A 20,482-nucleotide genomic window follows, 5' to 3' on the forward strand; every position below is an offset into this window, starting at 1 on the left:
AATTTTCAAGAGGCAGGTATAGTGGATAGCAAGTGTGTACAAAAACATAAGAACCACACAAAAGCCACTATGCTCAAATCAAGTGCTTCCTAACTCTTTGACTCTTTGGTATTTCCAATTTTATATCAATAAGATCCATAAACTGGACACTTTTTTCAGCCTTAATTGTACTCAGTTATGAAATATCAAGGCAAGCACCTACACATGGACATACTGCAGACCAGAGTGGAATGGCCCATTTGTGAGAGAGTGACATCAGCTGTTACCCTTCCCTGTCTAGGGATGCTTCCATAGGAACATGCAATAACTACTATTTATTTGGTATGTTGCTATAAGACTTTATATTCTTTAATGAGAAAGAAAAGATAAGCACTCTTTTCTTAAAAAAGTTTGCTTACCTTCTATATTCATATCCTTTCATACCTTAAAAATATCATTAATTAATATTTAATATTATTCATAACTAAGGTTCCTCTATCTAACATTGAATGTTAAACTGTTTCAAAATATACAAAATATTCTTTGGGAATTAGGCATAGTAAAAGAGCATAAAATATTAAAAATAAATCATTAAGAAATATTTTTAAATCCCTGACATAGTGAGAGAGTATTTTAAGAGCATTATATATCTGTGTACTTTGTCTAAAAACCAGTTTACTTAAAAAAGATTAGCAGTGTTTCTAAGAGAGAAATTATTTTATCAATAATATATTTTAAAAATTTCAAAATAGCAAAAACTCTTTTCTTGCTGTGTTTGAAGATAGACACTCTTGAATTACCTACCAGACCCTTAAATGCCAGGCCAGGATTCTGGAGAAGATTGTGAACATGGACTTGTCACTAAACTCGTTGATGGTTACAATATTGAAATGTCTCATGTAGCGAGGAGTTACTGGATTTCGGCCACCACCTGAAGATTAGAAAGTATAATTCTTAATAATATTGCTAGAATAATACCAAAGTATTTTCTTTGCTATTTGACAGTTTAAAGTAACCTGGAAGATGATCAATTCATGTTACACCAAAAGATTTAAAAGTAACTACCTGTTTGGGGAGATACTAATTTCACAACTTATTTCCACTCAAACTTAAGATGAAGTTTTTCTAATCAGATTACTTGAGTAGACTCCATTTGGCTATTCTATTCTAACTCCTCCTCCACCTCTTGGCCGATTTCAGGTAAGACTAGGCTATAAGTACATACATCCATTTTACTGGGTACTTATAAGGATCTGAGAAATGTAGACCTTCCATAGAACAATGAGCACATTTTCAAATATATGAGTTGTATAAGTGATAGCACTTAACATGCCACTTCACAGAACTGTATCATACTTAAAGTATATTTAAAACTATATCATATTTAAAGTGTATAGGGCTGGGGACAAAACTTAGAGGGAGGACAGAGGCTTAGCACACCCCAGGATCTCAGCTCAACAAATAAAATACACAGATAAATAACAGTCACTTTAAAAGGGGATTTTCTCATATATTCTCAGTAAGGAAGTAATTTTAAAAGTATATAATAATTTTAGGATACAGTGTGTATAAACATAGTCTTTGAAGCAGTATATTCAGAGTTCTTTTTCCTGTCAAATGTCAGATTAAAGGCAGAAAAGAAGATAGTGAGAGGTCTCCGGTTAGCAGAATTGAGCCATTTTAGGCATGCTGGGATTAGCTCAGTTTACAAACTCCTTGGAGAAGGAAAGGAAACAGAAGAGTCCATTCCTCTGGGTTCTCACTATCTTAATTACATTTAGCAAATTTTAAATGCAGAAACTAGTGAGAAGGGCTGTACACTAGCGTGGAATGATGGCTATCTGGGATGTAGTCTCCATTCTCCAGTTATCTCTGCAGATACAACCAGAGTGATTTTTCTCTCTTAGTAGTCACAATTCAGAACGTATGCATACCTGGAGGGCCCATAGCGCACATGATCTGGATGTCTACTAGTTTAATCACAGAGCAATCTTTGAGGTCGTACCAATTCCAATGATCTAGCCACTGTCTAAGTAACTCAATGGGAGGCTGAGCCCCATAGACCTCACGAGCAGGCATATTCACATCATCTACAAAGACAATCTAATAAAGAAAAGAGATTAGAGAATATTATTAGTCCTTAAGCCTTTTGTGGTGGCGCACGCCATTAATCCCTGCACTTGCGAGGCAGAGGCAGGAGATCTCTGAGTTTGAGGCCAGGCTACCTAGGGCTACATTAGTGCACTAGGCAACATTTCCAAAAGAAAAACATAAAATAAAAGAATAGAAAATATTAGCACTTGACATAGAACCCTACTACATAAATGATGCGAACAAAGTGTTAGTCTGTACTCTTAAAGCTATAGAGTGTATACTTGAGAGGTGACTGTTTCTTTTTCAAACAAAAATACTATCTTTAGGTTCCTGCAGAAATAAAGATCTCTCTTCATTGCTAATATTTATAGGTTGGTGGTCCAAGGCTTACAGATCCTTTTAGGCCATTTGCGGGTGGCTCACTGTACTTTTTTCCCTTGTGAAGCGCTCTGAATTATTAACTCGCAAAGAAAGGTGTAACTGTTAGGTGAGTAGAGCCTTTGAGTGGTGAAGGCTCAGTTGAGAAGGGAGTTCCTTACAGAGAAGCATAAATAAGTCGTTTTGAAGAAAGAGTTCTTAAGGGAAAGAAAGCATTAAACATGCTAAGAGTGCTAGTACAGGAATTAAAGTTTAATTTTTCATTTCAACATATTATTTTCTATTTATAAGGTAACAGCTTAAAAGTATCAAAGGGCTGACACTTAAAAAATAACATTAAGATGTTCATTGCTATACAAATATGACTAGTTATAGGGTCTTTTTTTTAAAAAAAATATGATCTGTTTTATGAAAAATTTTTTTCTTTTCTTTCTTTTGTGTTTTTCTTTTTTTCTTTTTTGAAGCAAAGTCTTATGTATCCAAGGCTAGCCTTGAACTCAGTATGTATCCAAGAATGACCTTGAATTTCTGGTAGCTCTCTCTCCATATCTTGACAACTGGCCTCACAGGCTTTTGCTATTATACACAGTTTGCTGTAATCAAACCCAGGGCTCTAAGTACTCTACTTGTTCTTTTATATTCCCAGCCTAGGAAAATTTAAAATTAAAAAGAATTCATTTAAAAGAAAAGGACCAGTGAGTTAGAAAGACATCTCAGAGGGAAAGGTAAGTGTGCTCCCTGTCAGGACTAATGTCCTGGGTTTGATTACAGAATACATGGTTGAGGAGAGAATTGTTTCCAAAAGTTGTCTTTTTGCCCCCAACACGTGTAGTCTCTCTCTCTCTCTCTCTCTCTTTCTCTCTCTCTCTCTCTCTCTCTCTCTCTCTCTCTCTCTCTCCCTCTCTTTCCCCTTTCTCTCTCCCTCTCTCTTTCCCTCTCTCTCTCTCACACACACATACCAAATAACTTAAAACAAAACCAAATGTGCCAATCTTTATCTTGCCAGGTTTCCTTGCTCTGATTGTGGGAGTGGGGACATAAATGGGCCCAGGATTATACTAGAGATAGAACAAACAGTGGGGAAAAGCCCTTACCATTCTTTTGCCTAAAGGAGGCCCAAAAACTCCTTTTCTCCTTTTGTCCAGTTTCGACATGATGATATTCTGAGTTTGGGCTGCTGTAGTTTGGGCTGAGAAGTTAACTATAAGAGGTTTGTAGATGTCCTTATTGAGTTGATTTAAAAGGAAATTCTACACAACAGAAAAAAATAGAGTGAGTCACAGTTGAAGCATGTTTTGTCATTTCAGAATGAGCATGAAGCATCACTGTTGACAAACTTGAGTTCAACCTGACACATCAGAACAATGCAAAGAAGGAATGAATCTGAACAACAGTTACCATGGCAATAGTGTGTCTCTACCTGCCCAGGTGCTTTGCATGCATCTTCTCTGATTTCCACAACCACATTAATAGTACACATTACTCAACAGGAAGCAACAAGGCCTGAGAGGTTAGGAAATTTACCTCCAGCCTCCGAGGAAGGACGAGAATTTAGCCCGCTTTTGTCTCTGAATAAACACGGTTCTCTCAGATGCTCATTACTACCTTTGTTTGCTCATGCCCAATCATCTTTCTGTTAGCTAAACTTAAGTAACAACACTTCATTTTAAGCAGAATTCACTGGAAGGCAAGTGTTAGTTAGCAGTGCAGTTCTTCTTCAGTATGTGTGACAGGGACAAATAATAACTACATATAATTTCATGGAAGGTAATGATTTTAATACCAGTGCAATCTGTGGGCTGGGTTGAATTTGAATTTGTTTTTTGATACTAATGAGACCTATTGCTTGGGTATAAATGGCAAAAAGTTGTGTTTTCCTCAGATTCTGCCTCAGAAAATGAATGATTCTAAGACAACTAGCATAAACCTAAATAACTTTCAGAATGGTTAAAGAATTCGACTTAAATTAAGATAACTGAAGAACCAGAAACAAACATTGTCAAAAACTGGAGGAATGTGGAATAATTAGAAACAATTATTCTGGCAATAGTGCCTCCCTTCCCTCCTCTAGCTGAGATGTGGGCCATAGCTGTCATGGTGGCCGGCACCACACAGCTAAGAACTAGGATGGTTTGAGACTCATGGTGGCAAGGTCATCCTCTTACTACAAAGTAACCATCAAGCCTAGTTACTAGAACAGTTTTCAAGAGACATAAACCTCACCCTAAAGAAGTTAATCTTATATCAGAATGAGTGGGACAGTGATTCAGTAACATCAAACAGCATTATCACCTAACATAAGCTGCCTACCAGAGACAAAATTACTAAGAGTTTTCCTTTTTAAAGAAAGGAACATCTTTAAAGAGGTTTCTAAAAATCAAAGACAATTGCTCCCAAATTCCTTACAATTTAAACAATAAAATAGTTAAGTATATTTTTAAATTAAGACAACCTTACATATGATCATTCTTAGGACGCCATGAATGCTTTAGCCAAACACATTTACATCTCTATAGTACTCACAATGATATAAACACTCTTTCCAGTTCCTGTGGGTCCTACAAATATCGAAGGCTTTTGATGAGTGGTCAGTAAATTCATGAGAGCAGAGTAACGGACCGTGTCCAGAGTTGGCACAATGATCTCATTAAACTGTACATCTTTGGGAATCGGGGGAGTGTCTGCCAATTTCTTTATCCATTGATCCCATCTTCCTAAGCCCTGTGTACAGTAAACAACCAAACAGTCAAAGTTGTTAAATACTTTCAAGGGCTCTGTTCTCCTGTGCAATTGTAGAAGACATCAAGGCCAAGGAAATGCTGATGTTTACTCCTTTGTTTTGTTCTTTTGCACAGTCATCCTCTGAATCTGAAAGTTGAATTTTCTATGAAAATGGAGAAACTTGGCTCTCATGTGACCGTATCTGCAATGGCAGTGCTTGGGCATCTCAGATGCTCTGAGACCATAGCTACAACAGCTCCGCCATCAACACTGGATTCCTTAATCACATTGACAAAATTTGATGAATCAATGGTTAAAGAGTAAAGAATTTTATTTAATGTGTTACAAAAACACACAATAATTTCCCTAGAAGTTAACTGTACAGCACTTGACTTTAATGGTTATATCAGGCAAGATTCATTTTATGAAAATTTAATGTAATTTAAAATCATTAATTATACAACTAATTAATATACACAATATAGCAATATATTAATTATATTTACAATGAATTATAATAGAGTAAGATTTCTAATTTGTGATTATCATGAAAATATTATGCTATTTGCATCCAATTAGTTTGTAAATTATATATTTGGTTTTTTTTATAATAAAGGTTCAAAATCATTCCACTCTAGAAAAACAGCATTGCCTTATCCTTAATACCAACTTAGAGATAAACTGCTAGTGATTCAAAACACATCAGATGCAGATCTATCTTTCCTTGGCATTGCCAAATACACACAACTAGTTCTCACTGGTGGCTATCCTAGACAACAGATGTCTCCTCCACTTGGCCTTTGCACCACGTTTTCCTGAGCCTGGACTGTCGCATGATGCTCTTCTGAAAAGCATATGGACTCACTGAGCCCAGCTGTATTTTATTCATTTTTGTGTGTTCTGGCAACTACCTACACAGTTGGTGAAGACACTGTTTAGTGAGGGCACTGAATTCATTCATTCAGTCTAAAAACTATTCTGCAGATTTTTCTATAACTGGTGAGACAAAACAGTTCCTTTTCATGGTCTTAATAGTCTATTCAAACATATGCCTTTGATCTCATATAGGAAAGGAAGGACTAAAAATCAGTAAGCTGGAGTGTACAGTCATTTAAAGGCTGTGACCTTAGAGAAGCCACTTAAGATCTCTGTGTCCCAGGTTCCTCCATAGGGAACATCTCACTCTCTCTATCTTTCCTCTCTGGAAATTCCAGGTTGATGAAATAAAATTAGCAAATATGTGTTGGGCAGGATGAAGAATTCCTTGTCAGATGAAATTGGCAGTACAGCTCTAGAGCTATAATAATTAGAAACTCCTAAAAATTTATCTTAACAAAATAATCCAATGCACATACCATAACTAGTCTTCTAAGAATTTGTGAAAGTGAAAAACTGAAGATTTGAAAAGTATCCTGGTAGATTTAGGAAGGCTCTGGGAAATAATTCTACTGAAGAAACACTAGTGATATGGAAAGTTTTCTCTTTATTAAGTAGAAAAAAATCCCCAAACTGCCTATTGATTACATGGCACAATCCCAATTCTACTAAGTTTATATATGTTTAAATTATTTATTATTCCTAATGTTTGTTCTAAGCACAGTGTTTGTGGAAGTTACAGCAAAACTAACAAACACAACTCAAGCCTCGTAATCCAATCCATTAGAAACTAACTGCTCATAGAAACATGCATTGATTTCTACAGTATTCTGTGTCTGTAATGTATATACAAATGAATCTCCAAGAAATGGCCCTGAATAGCACATGCCCAGTGCTGGGCTAGGTGTCATAATGTGTAAATGTATTTAATAGTTACAACAACTGGTCCATTGTTTATTAGGACCTTTTATCACTGAGGAAAACTACATTTAAGAAAATTATCCCATCCAAGACCATGCAGGAAGAAAATAACTTCTCCAGGATTAAAACTCAGGGTGTCTGCCTGCAAAGCTGGCACACCTTCCTCGAGTTCACACCATCTGCTCCTGTGAGCCATCAGGGACAAACGACCCCAGAGCCACTATGTGCTCAGTCTCGCTGGAGACTCTGCCAGGCTGGCAGTTACGCATCCTGCTTCAGGACTCACCTCCGGGATAAACTGATAATCATATATGGTTCCCTTCTCAGGAAATGGCACGATTAATGCCTTTGACGATGTTTGCTCAGTACTACTCAGTAATTTAAACTTATTTCGAGTTAGGTCTGAAATTGGACCTTCCATTAGCTCCCGGAGGATCTTATTGAATTTCAGACGATCATCATCTGTACAAGATGCACCGACAGACCAGATCAATGAAAACAGAAAAATGCCCTGCATTGGAGAGATGAGAAGACAGGGTGCAATTAAAAGAGACGCTCCAGTCTTTCCTGACGGCTTAAACCACCAGCCAGATTGATATCTCTAAGAGGAAGTATATGAGCTATGGTGTAACAGCAGGTCATCTAAGGATTCTATAAGAATTACTTTCCCCCCAAATTATGTCCCATAAAATCTTTAAAGTGATGCAGTGCAGCATGAATTCAAGCCAAAGCAAACCTTACAACCATGATTCTAATAAATCATGTTTCAAACACATGCTAGAGCTTGTTCTCTGAAAGAACATTGAAGTAAATTTGGGGGGCAAATAATCAGACACATTTCATTTCAATTTTGATGCAAGTGCACTGGATTTAAATAAAACAAGTCTATACATTTTTATTTGAAATGCTATCTCAGAATTAATTATACAAACTAGATTTGCCTTTCCAAAAGCATCCTGCTTCTAGCAAAGCAGGTGCATGGAAGACTAGACCCCCCAGTTAATTGGATGGCAAAAGTCCGCCTTCTTTAAAATCAAGTCTCTTTTGAATGTTGAAACAAACAACCAGAACCATGAAGGAAGGCTTTTGCTTTTAATCCTGTTTGTGTAACATCTAGTTCGTGTGAAAACTTTCTCTAAAATACTTGCCCCTAAATTAAAAGCTAACTTATTTTTTTCATAAAATATGAGTTGTAAGAATTACACATTGGCCAAAATTATGCTATGAGCATCGTATTAGTATTTTATCTAAAACTTCTATCAAGGTCTATTGACAGTAATGCTCTTTACAAATTTATATTATTTTTAAATTATGCGCCTGTGTGGGCTATATGCACATGAGCATACGTGTTGACAGATGTCCCTGCAAATAGCTTCTTTGAGTCACCTCAATTGAGTGCTAGGAAATGAACTCTGGTCCCATGCAAGAGTAGCAAGCTCTTTTAACCATGGCACCATCTCTCCAGCCCTATATTACTATTTTTCAAATTTGTTAGCTTACGATATAGGTTAGTGACAAATCACTAGCCTAGCATGCCTAAGGTCCTAAAGTCAGTCTCCAATACTGAAAAAATTTATTTATGGATTGTCTATTTTTCCTACTTTCTTCAATCTCAGATGTACTTATATACTTTCACAACCTATCCTCCCAAAACATAAACTCGTTCTTATACAAAAAGGACAAATGTCAAAGTAGAAAATAATAAATCATAGTTGGGGGAAACCTTTGTTAAAGAGACTACTTTTGAGGCTGGTCAGGCCCTGGTTTCAGTGGCAGATCCTCAGTGTTCTGCACTGTTATCCCTGCTCAAAACCTTACATCTCTACCAGTGCAGTCTTCCTAACAGCATTCTGCATTTGGGGCGCAGCCTCTTCCTCCCTCTTAGGTTTCCACAACGTCCCTTTGTTGGACCCTGTTAATTAAGGTTGAAGTCTACCATTGTCCAGATAGCCTCTGAGCTGGACAAAATGGGAGACCCCCTTTACCAGCAGGGCTTTCCCTTCTCTGGCTTTGTCTGGGCAGCATGAACCCCAACTCTCTCTATCTGTTCAACTTCCTCTTTTCCTGATAAGAACCCAACCAGAAAGTACCTGGGTTCCGGGAAAGCCTCTCTAGAAAAGGAGGCATTCACAGAACTTTAAACTCTAGCCAATAATTTCCATTTACTCTGAAACTTCTTCCCACTCTCCAAAGTCCATATACACTCCTGTTTCTCCCAGAATAAAGTATATGCATACAAGCTAAGATCTTCTCACAGAGCTGTTTCATTGAAGATCATCAGAGAAGGCCTTTGTCTTCAAGAGCAGTAACACTAAGATCCTCAGAGAAGGCTTTCTCTCACCTCCCATCTCACTACACTCCACTCACTCCTAGCTGGGCCAGATTCTGTAGAACCCATAGGACTGCTCTTCATCCTTCTAGTCCAGTGTGCAGAAGCATCTAGACACCCTGAGAGGGAGGAAACAGAGGACTTGGAACCACAGCTGGACCCCCAAAATGCATACCATATCCAAATGCGTGCCTGAGTCCAATTTCAGGAGCAAAGTGGGTCTCCTTGATTAGGAGGCTTTGGTGAAAGCAAAAGACATTTGTTTTTCTACTGCAAGACCCAGAAAACAATGAACCACCTTACCTCCAGCAAAGAGAAATTTTCTCGGTCATTTCTTTCCTTTTGTTTGTTTTCATCAGCAAAGTCATCCATAAAACAGTCTATGAGATTCATCAAGGACCGGACCAAGTTTGTATCTGACGTAGGAGAGAGCTCCTGGGCAATCAGAAGGAAGGGTCTGTCAAACAAATGAAGCTCAACTCCGTGACAGATTTCTGAATTCACTCAATGTCAGTAGAACCATACATTATTCACTTTACGTTTTTGGCATCTCACTGTTACAATTATATAAAGTAAACCAGGAGACACACACACGTTTCCTAGGACCATGTTCTCACTATGTACTCGCCACCTTCCCCTCTAGCACCTCTATCCCAGCCTTTATGGGTGCATTCCTTTGTGGTTATCAGGTGAAAATTCACTCAGTGAAGTCATCTCTGAGGACCAGAAGTGGCAGGCTTCCTAGTCAGCCATTTCGTCCTCATAAAAGTTGCAGACCCCAGGACTGAGCTTCTGGCTAACATGGGACTGAAACTGATGGGATGCTCCAATACAAATGGTTCCTCCTGGGCAGACACCTATTGTTATAATGGCTATTCATAACTTCTATAAGAGAGAACAGAAGTCATAGTATGTTAGAAAGTGTACATAAAAGAATTTGGTTTTGCTGAATAGCCAAGGTACATGTCCATGATGTAGAAAGTTCATTTCTTTATAGGACTTAAGTTCTCTGACAGTGCTAGGGAAAAAGAAACACAAGTTCTATATCTTGTTTTCTTCTGACTCTCAGAGCATGTGTGTTTAGATGGTTTGGAGCATGGTTACTTCCTGTTTATAACATACTTAGGTGCCAGTCAAGCTTCTGAAAGAACAGTGATATACCCATTTTCTCATCAGCATCTTACACATTCCTCAGCCACTGCCCCAGATACGCTGGTCTCTATCCTCACGTGTGTTTGCCTGGAAGCCCCTATTTTACTTCTTTTCTTTTTACCAAGAATTTGTTTTAGGAAATTTGGAAAAATAGCATACACAAACATATGCACATGAAAATATAATATACAACCGCTCACCAGAAATAAGAGACAACTGTTAGGCTGTAGCCCGCCCCCCTGCCCCCCCCCAACCCGCGCTCCTCCAAGCACAAGCTGGGAAACCCAGTCTGTTCTCCTTCCCCCTAAACCTTCCCACACAGAAAAAAACGTCTCCACCCACATGGAGAAAACTCCAGGCTAACATGTCGATACATCTCCAAGCTTCTAGCAACCCACCAAGAGTGCCTGCCCAGGAGCTAAGTTTTTGACCGTGTATGGACACAATCCCGGGTGTTAGCCAACATGTCAGCTCTCCTCACTTAAGCTCTATGAAACCCCCTTGCTTTAGCCTGGATGTATGACTTCACTGACCTCCTCCTGGGGAATCAGTGGACCCACCTAACTGCCTCCTAATAAATCTGCCTTTACCTACTTTTAATCTGGTCTAATCTGGTCTATGTCTGTGACACTCAGGGAGAGAACCAATAACGTCTAGATATTGTAAGGTTAGACAGACTTTTCAGGCTTCCTCATTTTTAAGGAAGAATAATTGTCCTGATAACACTGTCTCCACTTCTAAGGCGCTACGCTTTGCCTGGTTTTGGAGAGGAATTGTTAGGAATTCAAGCCTTTTTATTTTAGTCCTAGCTGAGGTTTTAGCAGGGAGTGCCGGCATACGCCTGTAATGATAGCGCTTTAGGAAGAGGCAGCCAGACTGAAGGTACAGGCCAGCCTGGGCTCCAGGCCTGAGAAGATTTGTACCAAAGAAAAGAAATAAACAAGAATAAAATGGAAAAACTTTCCAGTCATACCTGACAAAAAGCATGTTTTCCATTAGCTTTAGAAAAGCATGTTGAGATTAATATATTTAATTCAAGTTTTCCATTGTTTAAATCTTGAAATTCCTGTTTGTCTTACCTTTGTATGCCTTCTAATGAATTCAACAGAAAGAGGGACCATTCTATCAAACAAGCCTTCTATAAATTCCTTCTGAATGATACTGACTGACTGCGGTAAAGTGTTTATCCAGGACACCATCAGTGGTCTCCAGCCCAGCATGTGAGGCTCCATGTAGATCATGCCACACCGGGAAACCTGGAAGGACACGTATTCTTTAGCATCCAAGTGATGCTAAAAAGTTCTATTACTACACAGGTTCGGTTTGCTCACGTGACAGGAAAGGGACAGTCATCACTTGAGGTGGTTTTGAGGACATTTTCCAGAAACGACATGTGATTGTAAATGGGTAGATACCTTCTAGAAGATGGAGGTTGGAGGTCACATGATGTATGTCTGTTCCCAGGCACCTAGTCACGGATGCTTTTCTGGTTTATGTATCTCAAGAACAAAGATCACCATGTCCTTTGCTTATGTCACCACTGATTCAGTTTGGCCACATGCAGAGCCTGACACAGGGGACTGACGACAGCAAGCAGCTCTAAGAAGCCTTTTCTTGACCATCAGATCTCCCATAATGAAAGAAAATCTACCTCAGTTAATCACTGGGACAGAAACAGGTGGGGTTAAACAGAGAGTCTGTGCACAGACCTGGTTTCCTCCTGGGCATTAAGATGAGTTGGGACATCTGTTTCTTACAACCCTATAGGGACAAAGACTTAATTTTATATAGTTCCGTGACCTTAGCTTATGTGTGGGGTTTTGTAAAATGATTCAAGGAAAAAGAGAAAAAGAAACAAATGACTAAATCTGCCGTGGTATGTGAGCAGATAAGCCTGCTCATTCAGAACAACAGATCGCTCTCACAATGGAATGTATAAATACATTCAATGTAGAGTAAAGCTGCCAAGTAAAAATAAACATTTGCAGAAATTGTGCAATTCATAGGCAGACGCCAAGGTTGGGGCCTTACAGTGGCAGGAGAGGCGACTTCCAGGTCCATCGGTTCAAAGATCAGGTTCATTTGTGGTGACATTTGAATAATCTCCCCGCTCATCAGACACAGCTTCTTGTTGTCATCCAGCACAGTGTTCATATTCTCAATCCACACTGCATCAACTGGCCCATCAAAAATTAACCACTTCCTGTCTGGAGTCTACTTTACATATGGAGTGGATAAAGGACAGATGTAATGGAGGAAACACATCAATAATATTTCAAAATTCAGAAATATAATCTATTTTACCATGAAAACATAAAACACTACTCTTTAAAATGATCCATAAACATGCATGTGCGTGTATACATCCATGCAGGCACATTAGTACACATACACACACACACACGTGTGCATAGATGAGGAAGCCTATATATGCCATGGACAAGACAAAACTATAACACCTTACTTGATTCAATCTTTTCAATATTTCTGATGCTAAATACTTGTAAACTGCTTTTAAAATATTAGAACTGAAAATACTATAGATAGGGAAAACAAATGTTCATACAAATATGCCTGTTCTTAGTATTCTCTAATAGACCACTCTTATCATGACTTCTACTACAAGTTTTTTATAATGTTAATGATTTGTCTGCACTATGCTAAATCTTTGTTTTCATTCTATGAAATAAATTCATACAAACACACACACACACACACACACACCACTTCTAGGTTGAACTGTCTTATAATAATGTAGGACAGTAGTTTTCAACCTTCCTAATACTGCGACCCTTTAATACAGCTCTTCATGTTGTGGGGACCCAAAGCATAAATTACTTTCATTGCTGCTTCATAACTGTCATTGTGCTACTCTCATGAGTTATAATGCAGATATCTGTGTTTTTCAATGGCTTTAGGTGACCCTTATGAAAAAGTCACTCTCCCCACAAAGGGGTTGTGATCCAGAGGTTGAGAACCACTGGTGTCGGATGTGAAAATCAATATAACATTCACACGCAGTTCTGTACACCAGTAATAATATACACTAGTGATGTACAGAGAAAACAAAATCAGTATAAGTATAATGGCCTGACAAATATTGTGAAATATAAGAATATTTACACATTGTCCAGAAAATAACCACATCTCTGATTCCTATAATTCCACCTGCTCATGTATGCAAATGAGGTTTGGTTCACTGTCACCTAACTCGAGTTCCAGTGGTGATGGCACTAAGTCCTTCTTACCACAGTCTCAGACCCAGTGGCTAACTCCATAGGACCGTGAGCTGCCCCGGGGTCAAGCCACCCTATGTTCACATCGAGGCTGGTGCTTGTGTGCTTGGTACTCAAGAGGGCAGCACGGAAGAGTACTGGTTACATTATGTTCCGGGTGACCACTCTGAGACAGCACTCCCTTGAACTCTCCACTGCCAGTGCCTGTCAACTGTCACTTTGGGGACACTGCTGTGACCTTGAGCTTCCTCGTCTGAAGGACTTCTTTGTTCACCCTGCTCTACTGTTTTTGAGTAAACTACTGCACCTCACTGAAATTTAGTGTACATAGGGCATAGCTTTCTACACAATGTTATGCAAGCAATGTAAGGGCACATTGCACAGAGGTATGCCATGGCTGTTTCTATGTAAATGATGCTCTGTGTAAATTGTCTAGAAGCCTCATGCTACATTATTCTGGGTCTGAGCCCACACCCTTTGGACTCTGCTTATGAGTGTGACAGTCACCCCCACAGAGCAAGGCACAGAAGAGACACCAGTCCTGCAATGTCTCTCTGAGTGCAGCCTCTTCTCTTCCAAGCATACTACATGGAAAGTGCTGGAACACTGGACATTTCTGTTCTGAGGTATTTCTAACATGGGTACGACAAGAGCAGCAGCTCAGACTGCAGACGGAAATGACGTCAGAGAGGAGGCTGTGTGCCACATCACTCGAATCATCCACTCTCCTGACTCCCAAGAGTTCTGTAAAGGACCTTCAGGTCAGAGGTGCCTGGGGACATGATCTGTGCTGTCCTTGTATGTGCTACCAGCATTCCTCACAGAAACACCACCAAAACCTCCAGTAACATGCTTTCAATAAATATCTTAAGACGTAAATAAGTGGGAAAAAATCAGATACTGGTCACAGGACACATAACCTTTTAAAAATCTACACATAAAAAGACAGACTATTGGCGGGCAGTGGTGGCACATGCCTTTAATCCCAGCACTTGAGAGGCAGAGGCAGGCAGATTTCTAAGTTCAAGGCAAGCCTGGTCTACAGAGTGAGTTCCAGGACAGCTAAGGCTATACAGAGAAACCCCATCTTGAACCCCCCTTCCCAAAAAGAAAGACAGACTCTTACCGAGGAAGCTGCAAACGCTCTAAAGCTGACAGCCAGGACCCCATCAGACCACTCGTGGGAAACCAAGTCAAACTGCCCATAAAGCTGGCCCATGGTGACAGACTTGGGATTTAAAACAGTTATTTGAACCTTGTTTTCTTCCATTAATCCCTTAATGAAAAAGAAAGAAAACAACAACAACATTATTTATTTCAAAGAATACTATCTTTCCTCACTGAAAACATGGTTGTATATATAATGATATCTTAACCCTACAAGGAAGCTGCCAGCAATAAGGAATGAGTTTAACAAGGTTCCAAAGCACAGGGTTTGGAAAGAAATCCTTTCTCTGTTCTCTGTAATGCCAACGAACAACTGAAAAGTCAAACTTTGAAGTGTTGTTTATAACAGTATTTTAAAGTAATTAAATACATAGGGCTAAATTACTAAGTTGTGTTCACTCTCATAATCTGAAATCAGAGAGAAAGAATTGACAACTGCTTTTGGTGAAGGCCCACATAGCAAGTGATGTAGGCTTCTGGTATTCTTGTTCTCTTTCAGTTAAAAAAAAAATTGTAAAAACTGTTGACACTACTCTGAGTTCACTGGCACTACAAAAATAAGCTTTGGCTGGATTTGGCCTGTGGGCTGTAAACTGCTGACCCTTGCTATAAAATGTTCTCTGAGAGAAAATAAAGAGATGTAATGATAGAGACTTCCCATGGAGTCAAAAACTTAATATCAGTAAATTGCCCATTTTGGCCAGAACCCTGGCTCTATGGCATTATTATGAGACATGTTGGCACCCCTGGGGCACATAAGCCTTGCTTTTAAATTAACAGAATTAATTTTTAGAGCAGACTCAAATTTATGGAAAGTTGAGTAAAAAGTGTAAAGCCTCTGGAACCCTCCCTCGCCTCCCTGGCAATGCCTCTCCCCCACAGCAGCACTCCCTCGCCTCCCTGGCAATGCCTCTCCCCCACAGCAGCACTCCCTCGCCTCCCTGGCAATGCCTCCCCCCCAACAGCAGCACCATCACACGCTGCGTGGCACAGGGTGGCACAGGGTGTTACTGGAGATTGTGTGGAGATGCACTATTGTTGAGAAAAGTGCATAACTTATATTAGTGGTGACTCGGTGTGGTGTTTGATTTTTGTAGGGTTTGCTAAATACACGGTGATATATGGCAGTCATTATAGCATTGTACAGAATAATGTAAGTTCCTTAAAAATCCCCTGCGCTCCAGCTTTTCTTAGTCATTTATTTTATATGCAACAGCATAGCAAGTCTACCAATATGGCCCGAGCTTTGAAGCGGCACAAACCAGCAAATCAAAGGGCAGATGTGTAAATAATTCTATTAAGCAACAAGACACAGCTCAAAGTCTTTGCTCTCTTCCCTGTGCCTGGAGGAGCTTTACCTCAGAACTTCCCCAGTGTAGAAGTCTAGGGAAACTGCCCCCGTTTTTAATCAGGGTGAAGTTGCTGCCCTTGAAGACAGGTTTTATTCCAAAGGCCAGCGAGAAGCTGTAAGTAGAGTATGATAGCTAAGGGAATAGCAATGTTATTCTTAAAATTTCCAGAGAATGGATGAACCATTTGGACTTTACTTTGCTTTTTTTTTGGGGGGGGGGGTCTTACTTGGTTCTTGTTTGTATTGATTTTCTTTTGCTTTTCTCTTGAAAAAGAGAGAGAGAAAGAGAGAAAGAGAGAGAGAGAGAGAGAGAGAGAGAGAGAGAGAGAGAGAGAGAGCAGAAAACATGAATATAACTTCTTGACTGCTGCCCCTTGCTCAGCAGTGTAGTGCCTTCTCCTTTTAGAGACTTTAGTTTTGTGTGTGGCAAAAACCAATCATGTCATAACAGTGATACAGTAGCATGGACAGGAATACAGACAAGTTCAATACAGGAGAGGGAAGAGAAGAAGGCAAGCTGAGAGTTAAGAACAAGAGGGAAAAGGGAATGAAGGAAGAGAGGAAATGGCATGAAAATAAAAGAGGTGGAAAAAGTAGCATGCCAGATTATGACAGTAGACATAAATCGCCTTAAATTTCCCTAGAAAATAGAAAGACCAGATGTGGACATGGGTGAACACAGCTCCTACCCCTGACTACTCAACTATTTGTATTTGGTACCCAGTGGCAAGGGGAAAATTTGTTTCTATCAATGGCATGTCACTGGGTATATGAACCACTCTAGAGCCAGCTCCATGTCCAGGAGTAGTGTGGGCCAACACAGAATGAACTCTATGCTGGTTTTTCCATTTTGTTGTTGTTCTTTTGTGGGCCTTTTTGTTTCGTTTCATTTTGTTTTGTTTGGTTTTTTGGGAGGGTCTTACTTGGTTCTTGTTTGTATTGATTTTCTTTTCCTTTTCTCTTGAGAAAGAGAGAGAGAGAGAGAGAACATGAAGTTGGGTGGATAGGAAAATGGAAAGGATTGGAGAGGAATTGAAGGAGGGAAAACATGATCAAAATGTGTTGTATAAAATTTATAAATAAAAAATTAATAGAAAGACCATCAACCTGAAGAAATGAAAATTCAAATTGTTTTCTATTTTAAAAAGATAAGTCGCAATGATAATAAGAATAGATTTGAAGTCACAGGCACACAGGTACACAGGGAGAACACAGAGATAGTATTAGTGAAACAAAGCATTGCGGATCCAAGGTAAACAACACAGGTGAGCATTTCATATTCATTGAAAGAGAAACTTCACAGTGAAGATATAAGGACCGGAGACCCCATTGTAGGCCCCAGGCACTGAAATAGGAGGGGAAAGCTAGCCAAAGCACAAGAAATGTGAGCAAAAGAACAGTAGCAGCTGCAGAAGTTCATCGGTTTAGCACATCCAAGTCAACCTCAGTGTGACTTGCCTAGGAACTGTAAATAGCTGGGAGCTCTGGACATGACCCAGAAGTTAAGAGCACTTGCTATTCACACAGAGGTCCTGGCTTTGGTGCCCAGTTCCTTTGTCTAGTAGCTCACATCTACCTCTAAATCCAGCTCCAAGGAGTCAGCCACTCTCTTTTAACCTCTAAGGGCACCCACACATGTACGCGCGCACGCACACACACACACACACACACACACACAAACATACAAGCACATGCACACACACATGCACATAAATAAATATTCACTATAACTTAAAGAAATTTGAATAGTAGTCATATATGCACATATGTATACTACATACACATACTTATGCACACACTTCTTAAAACTAAATTCACTGGCATCTCATAACAGAAGCTTACATTATAACCTCTCAGGAAAATAAAAATGCTTTCCTAAAAGTATTAAAGGACACCTTCAATGTCTTCTGCATTTTCATTTCTTTTTTTACAAAAACAAACAAAATATCTACATATTACCTTTAACTAAAAGAGAAGATATTAAAGACTGAAAGGCAAATTTGTAGGATACTCATCATGTGTTGGACTCATTGCTTGTTTCATTTTGCCCTTCTAATTTCATCATCTCTAACTCATTTTCTCTTTTTAATGATTTTTACACTCGGCCATGGAAAGAATATTTCAAAACCACCCTGTATCCTTTCTGACACAAAGCTAATTATCAGCAAGTTAATGCATGAGTAGCACACAGACCTTTTCACAAATGTCACCTAACGCTCCAGCTAGAACACGATATGCACTGGTCTTCCCTCCAAATGGCTCTCCAACAATCATGAAACCATGGCGCACAATCATCATCTCGTAGATCTGAAGGATCTTCTCAGAGAAGAAGTTGGTCATTTGCAAATTCATGGCGTGGCAGTTGTCTCTGATGGCGACCAGCAGATCATTGTAATCTGGCTTTGGTAATTTCACCCCAGGAAACAAATCTGAGGTAATTCCCTGATAAGAGGTGGGAATTTTACATTGAATATATTTATAACCAAAAGACATAACCAAATGATTTTCTATTAGCCAATGTATAAAATAAAATTGCATTTAATATAAATGGGAATAGTGCTATTGTAACAGTTTGCATCTTTGTATTCTGGTAGAAAAACTTATACCTTGAAGTCTGACAAACTAATTTAAAAACTGGAAGTTGGACATTATGTGGCTGATAAACTTATTATGAACTGCTGCATTGGTGTTAGGTAATGCCCACATCACCAGATGAGAACTGGGAATTTACCTACTCACATGCGGGAGAAGGTATGGCCTTGTTGAAAGAAGTGTGTCATTAGGGGTGGGCTTTGAGGTTTCAAATGTTCAAGCCAGGCCCAGAAAAAGATGCTCAGAGACACAAACTAAAGGCAAGTCAGTTAAGAAAAGTGGCTTACACAGACCTGGTTCTAGAATAACTAGCTATGCCCAATAGTTAACTTTGATCCTGGTCATTTACACAGACAAGAGCAAGTTCAGAATCATTTCAAGATAAGCATGTATTATGTAGGTTGAGTCTTTTGGGTTAACCCAGAACCTCAGAATAAGATTTATACGAAAACGTTGGTTTCCCCGTGTAGATGGTTAGGTTGTCACACTAGACAAAGACAATGCTATCTGTCTAAGATAGAGAGGAGAGGATGTGTAGAGACTTGGACATAGGGAAGAAGGCCATGTGCTAATAAAGATTAGTATGCTAGTATGAGATTAGTATAAAGCAACCACAAGATAGAAAACATCTAGGATTGCGGGGAGCTACCAGGAGCTAGGAAGAAACTGAGATAAATTCTCTAAAAATGCCTGTGGTCGTTTGAATGAAAATGTTCCCCACTGGCTAATATAGCACAATTAGGGGAAATAGCCTTGTTGGAGGAAGTGTGTCATTGAGGGTGGGCTTTGAGGTTTCAAATGCTCAAGCCAGGTCCAGTGTCACTCTCTCTTCTTGCTTCCTGAAGATCCAGGTGTAGAGCTCTCACCTACTTCTCCAGAACTAAGCCACCATGCTTCCTACCATGATGATAATGGACTAATGAAACGTTAGCTCCAATGAAATGTTTTCCTTTACAAGAGTTGCCTCCTCAGTCTGTCATGGTGTCTCTTCACAGCAGTAAAACCCTAGCTGAAAACCTGTATTTTGGTCTCTGGCACTCTCATGTAGTACTTCTTGACTCAGAACTAGAAGAGAGTAAGTGTTTATGATGTACTTCAAGTTTGAAGGACATCATCATGGCAGCCCTAAAGATGTTAACACAATCATATAATGTACAGTTGTAAGAGTTGAGACTCTACCTGTAATGCTTATGAACATAAAGTTAATTCCAAGAACTAAAGAACAACCTTTATAAATTGTTAAGTCTATTTTATAAATTTCATTTCAACTTATATGAGAATTTACTATTTTTCCCCTCTGAAGATAAAAGTGAAATTTCAGAGATAGTGAAAGTGAGTTGTATTTTAAAAATTTGAGCTACCAATTAAATCACCCCTAAACTAAAGCAGTAAGTTCCCTTGGGGCACTGTAGCCTGGCTGGCTGAGATCCCTGCCCTCATGCACATGCCACAGATACAAGCTCTTTGTCATCTTTCTGTTGTGCTTGCACAGACATAAAATGGAGACAGTGATGCCACTTGCTCCCGTTTGCTAATTGGAAAATGAAATGTAGGTGGGCAAGGTTTTGCACATATTTCAGGCTGGTCTGTAGTTTGCCATGTGGCACAGACTGGCATCACATACACGATATTCCTGCCAACAATACTTGATCCAGGCTGGAGACATAACAGATATGTGAAGGTATG

The 20,482-nt window shown here is 39.3% G+C and overlaps 1 protein-coding gene across 4 annotated transcripts in view; it reads right to left on the minus strand.

Moving 5' to 3' along the window:
- The window catches only part of Dnah7 (dynein axonemal heavy chain 7), a 254,194-nt gene that overhangs the window by 115,535 nt on the left and 118,177 nt on the right, over positions 1-20,482 (minus strand). For all 4 annotated transcript variants that reach the window (XM_031367445.1, XM_031367448.1, XM_031367446.1 and 1 more), the window contains 10 exons: positions 18,398-18,646; positions 14,813-14,962; positions 12,482-12,664; positions 11,530-11,706; positions 9,602-9,733; positions 7,256-7,480; positions 4,975-5,172; positions 3,546-3,701; positions 1,914-2,082; positions 784-910 (listed from right to left, as the gene is read on the minus strand). In XM_031367445.1, the coding sequence (XP_031223305.1) occupies positions 784-910; positions 1,914-2,082; positions 3,546-3,701; positions 4,975-5,172; positions 7,256-7,480; positions 9,602-9,733; positions 11,530-11,706; positions 12,482-12,664; positions 14,813-14,962; positions 18,398-18,646 (1,766 nt within the window). The remainder of the gene's footprint in view (positions 1-783; positions 911-1,913; positions 2,083-3,545; positions 3,702-4,974; positions 5,173-7,255; positions 7,481-9,601; positions 9,734-11,529; positions 11,707-12,481; positions 12,665-14,812; positions 14,963-18,397; positions 18,647-20,482) is intronic.

Source organism: Mastomys coucha, unplaced genomic scaffold (genome assembly GCF_008632895.1).
Source record: "Mastomys coucha isolate ucsf_1 unplaced genomic scaffold, UCSF_Mcou_1 pScaffold14, whole genome shotgun sequence".
NCBI classification, from domain to species: Eukaryota; Metazoa; Chordata; class Mammalia; order Rodentia; family Muridae; genus Mastomys; species Mastomys coucha.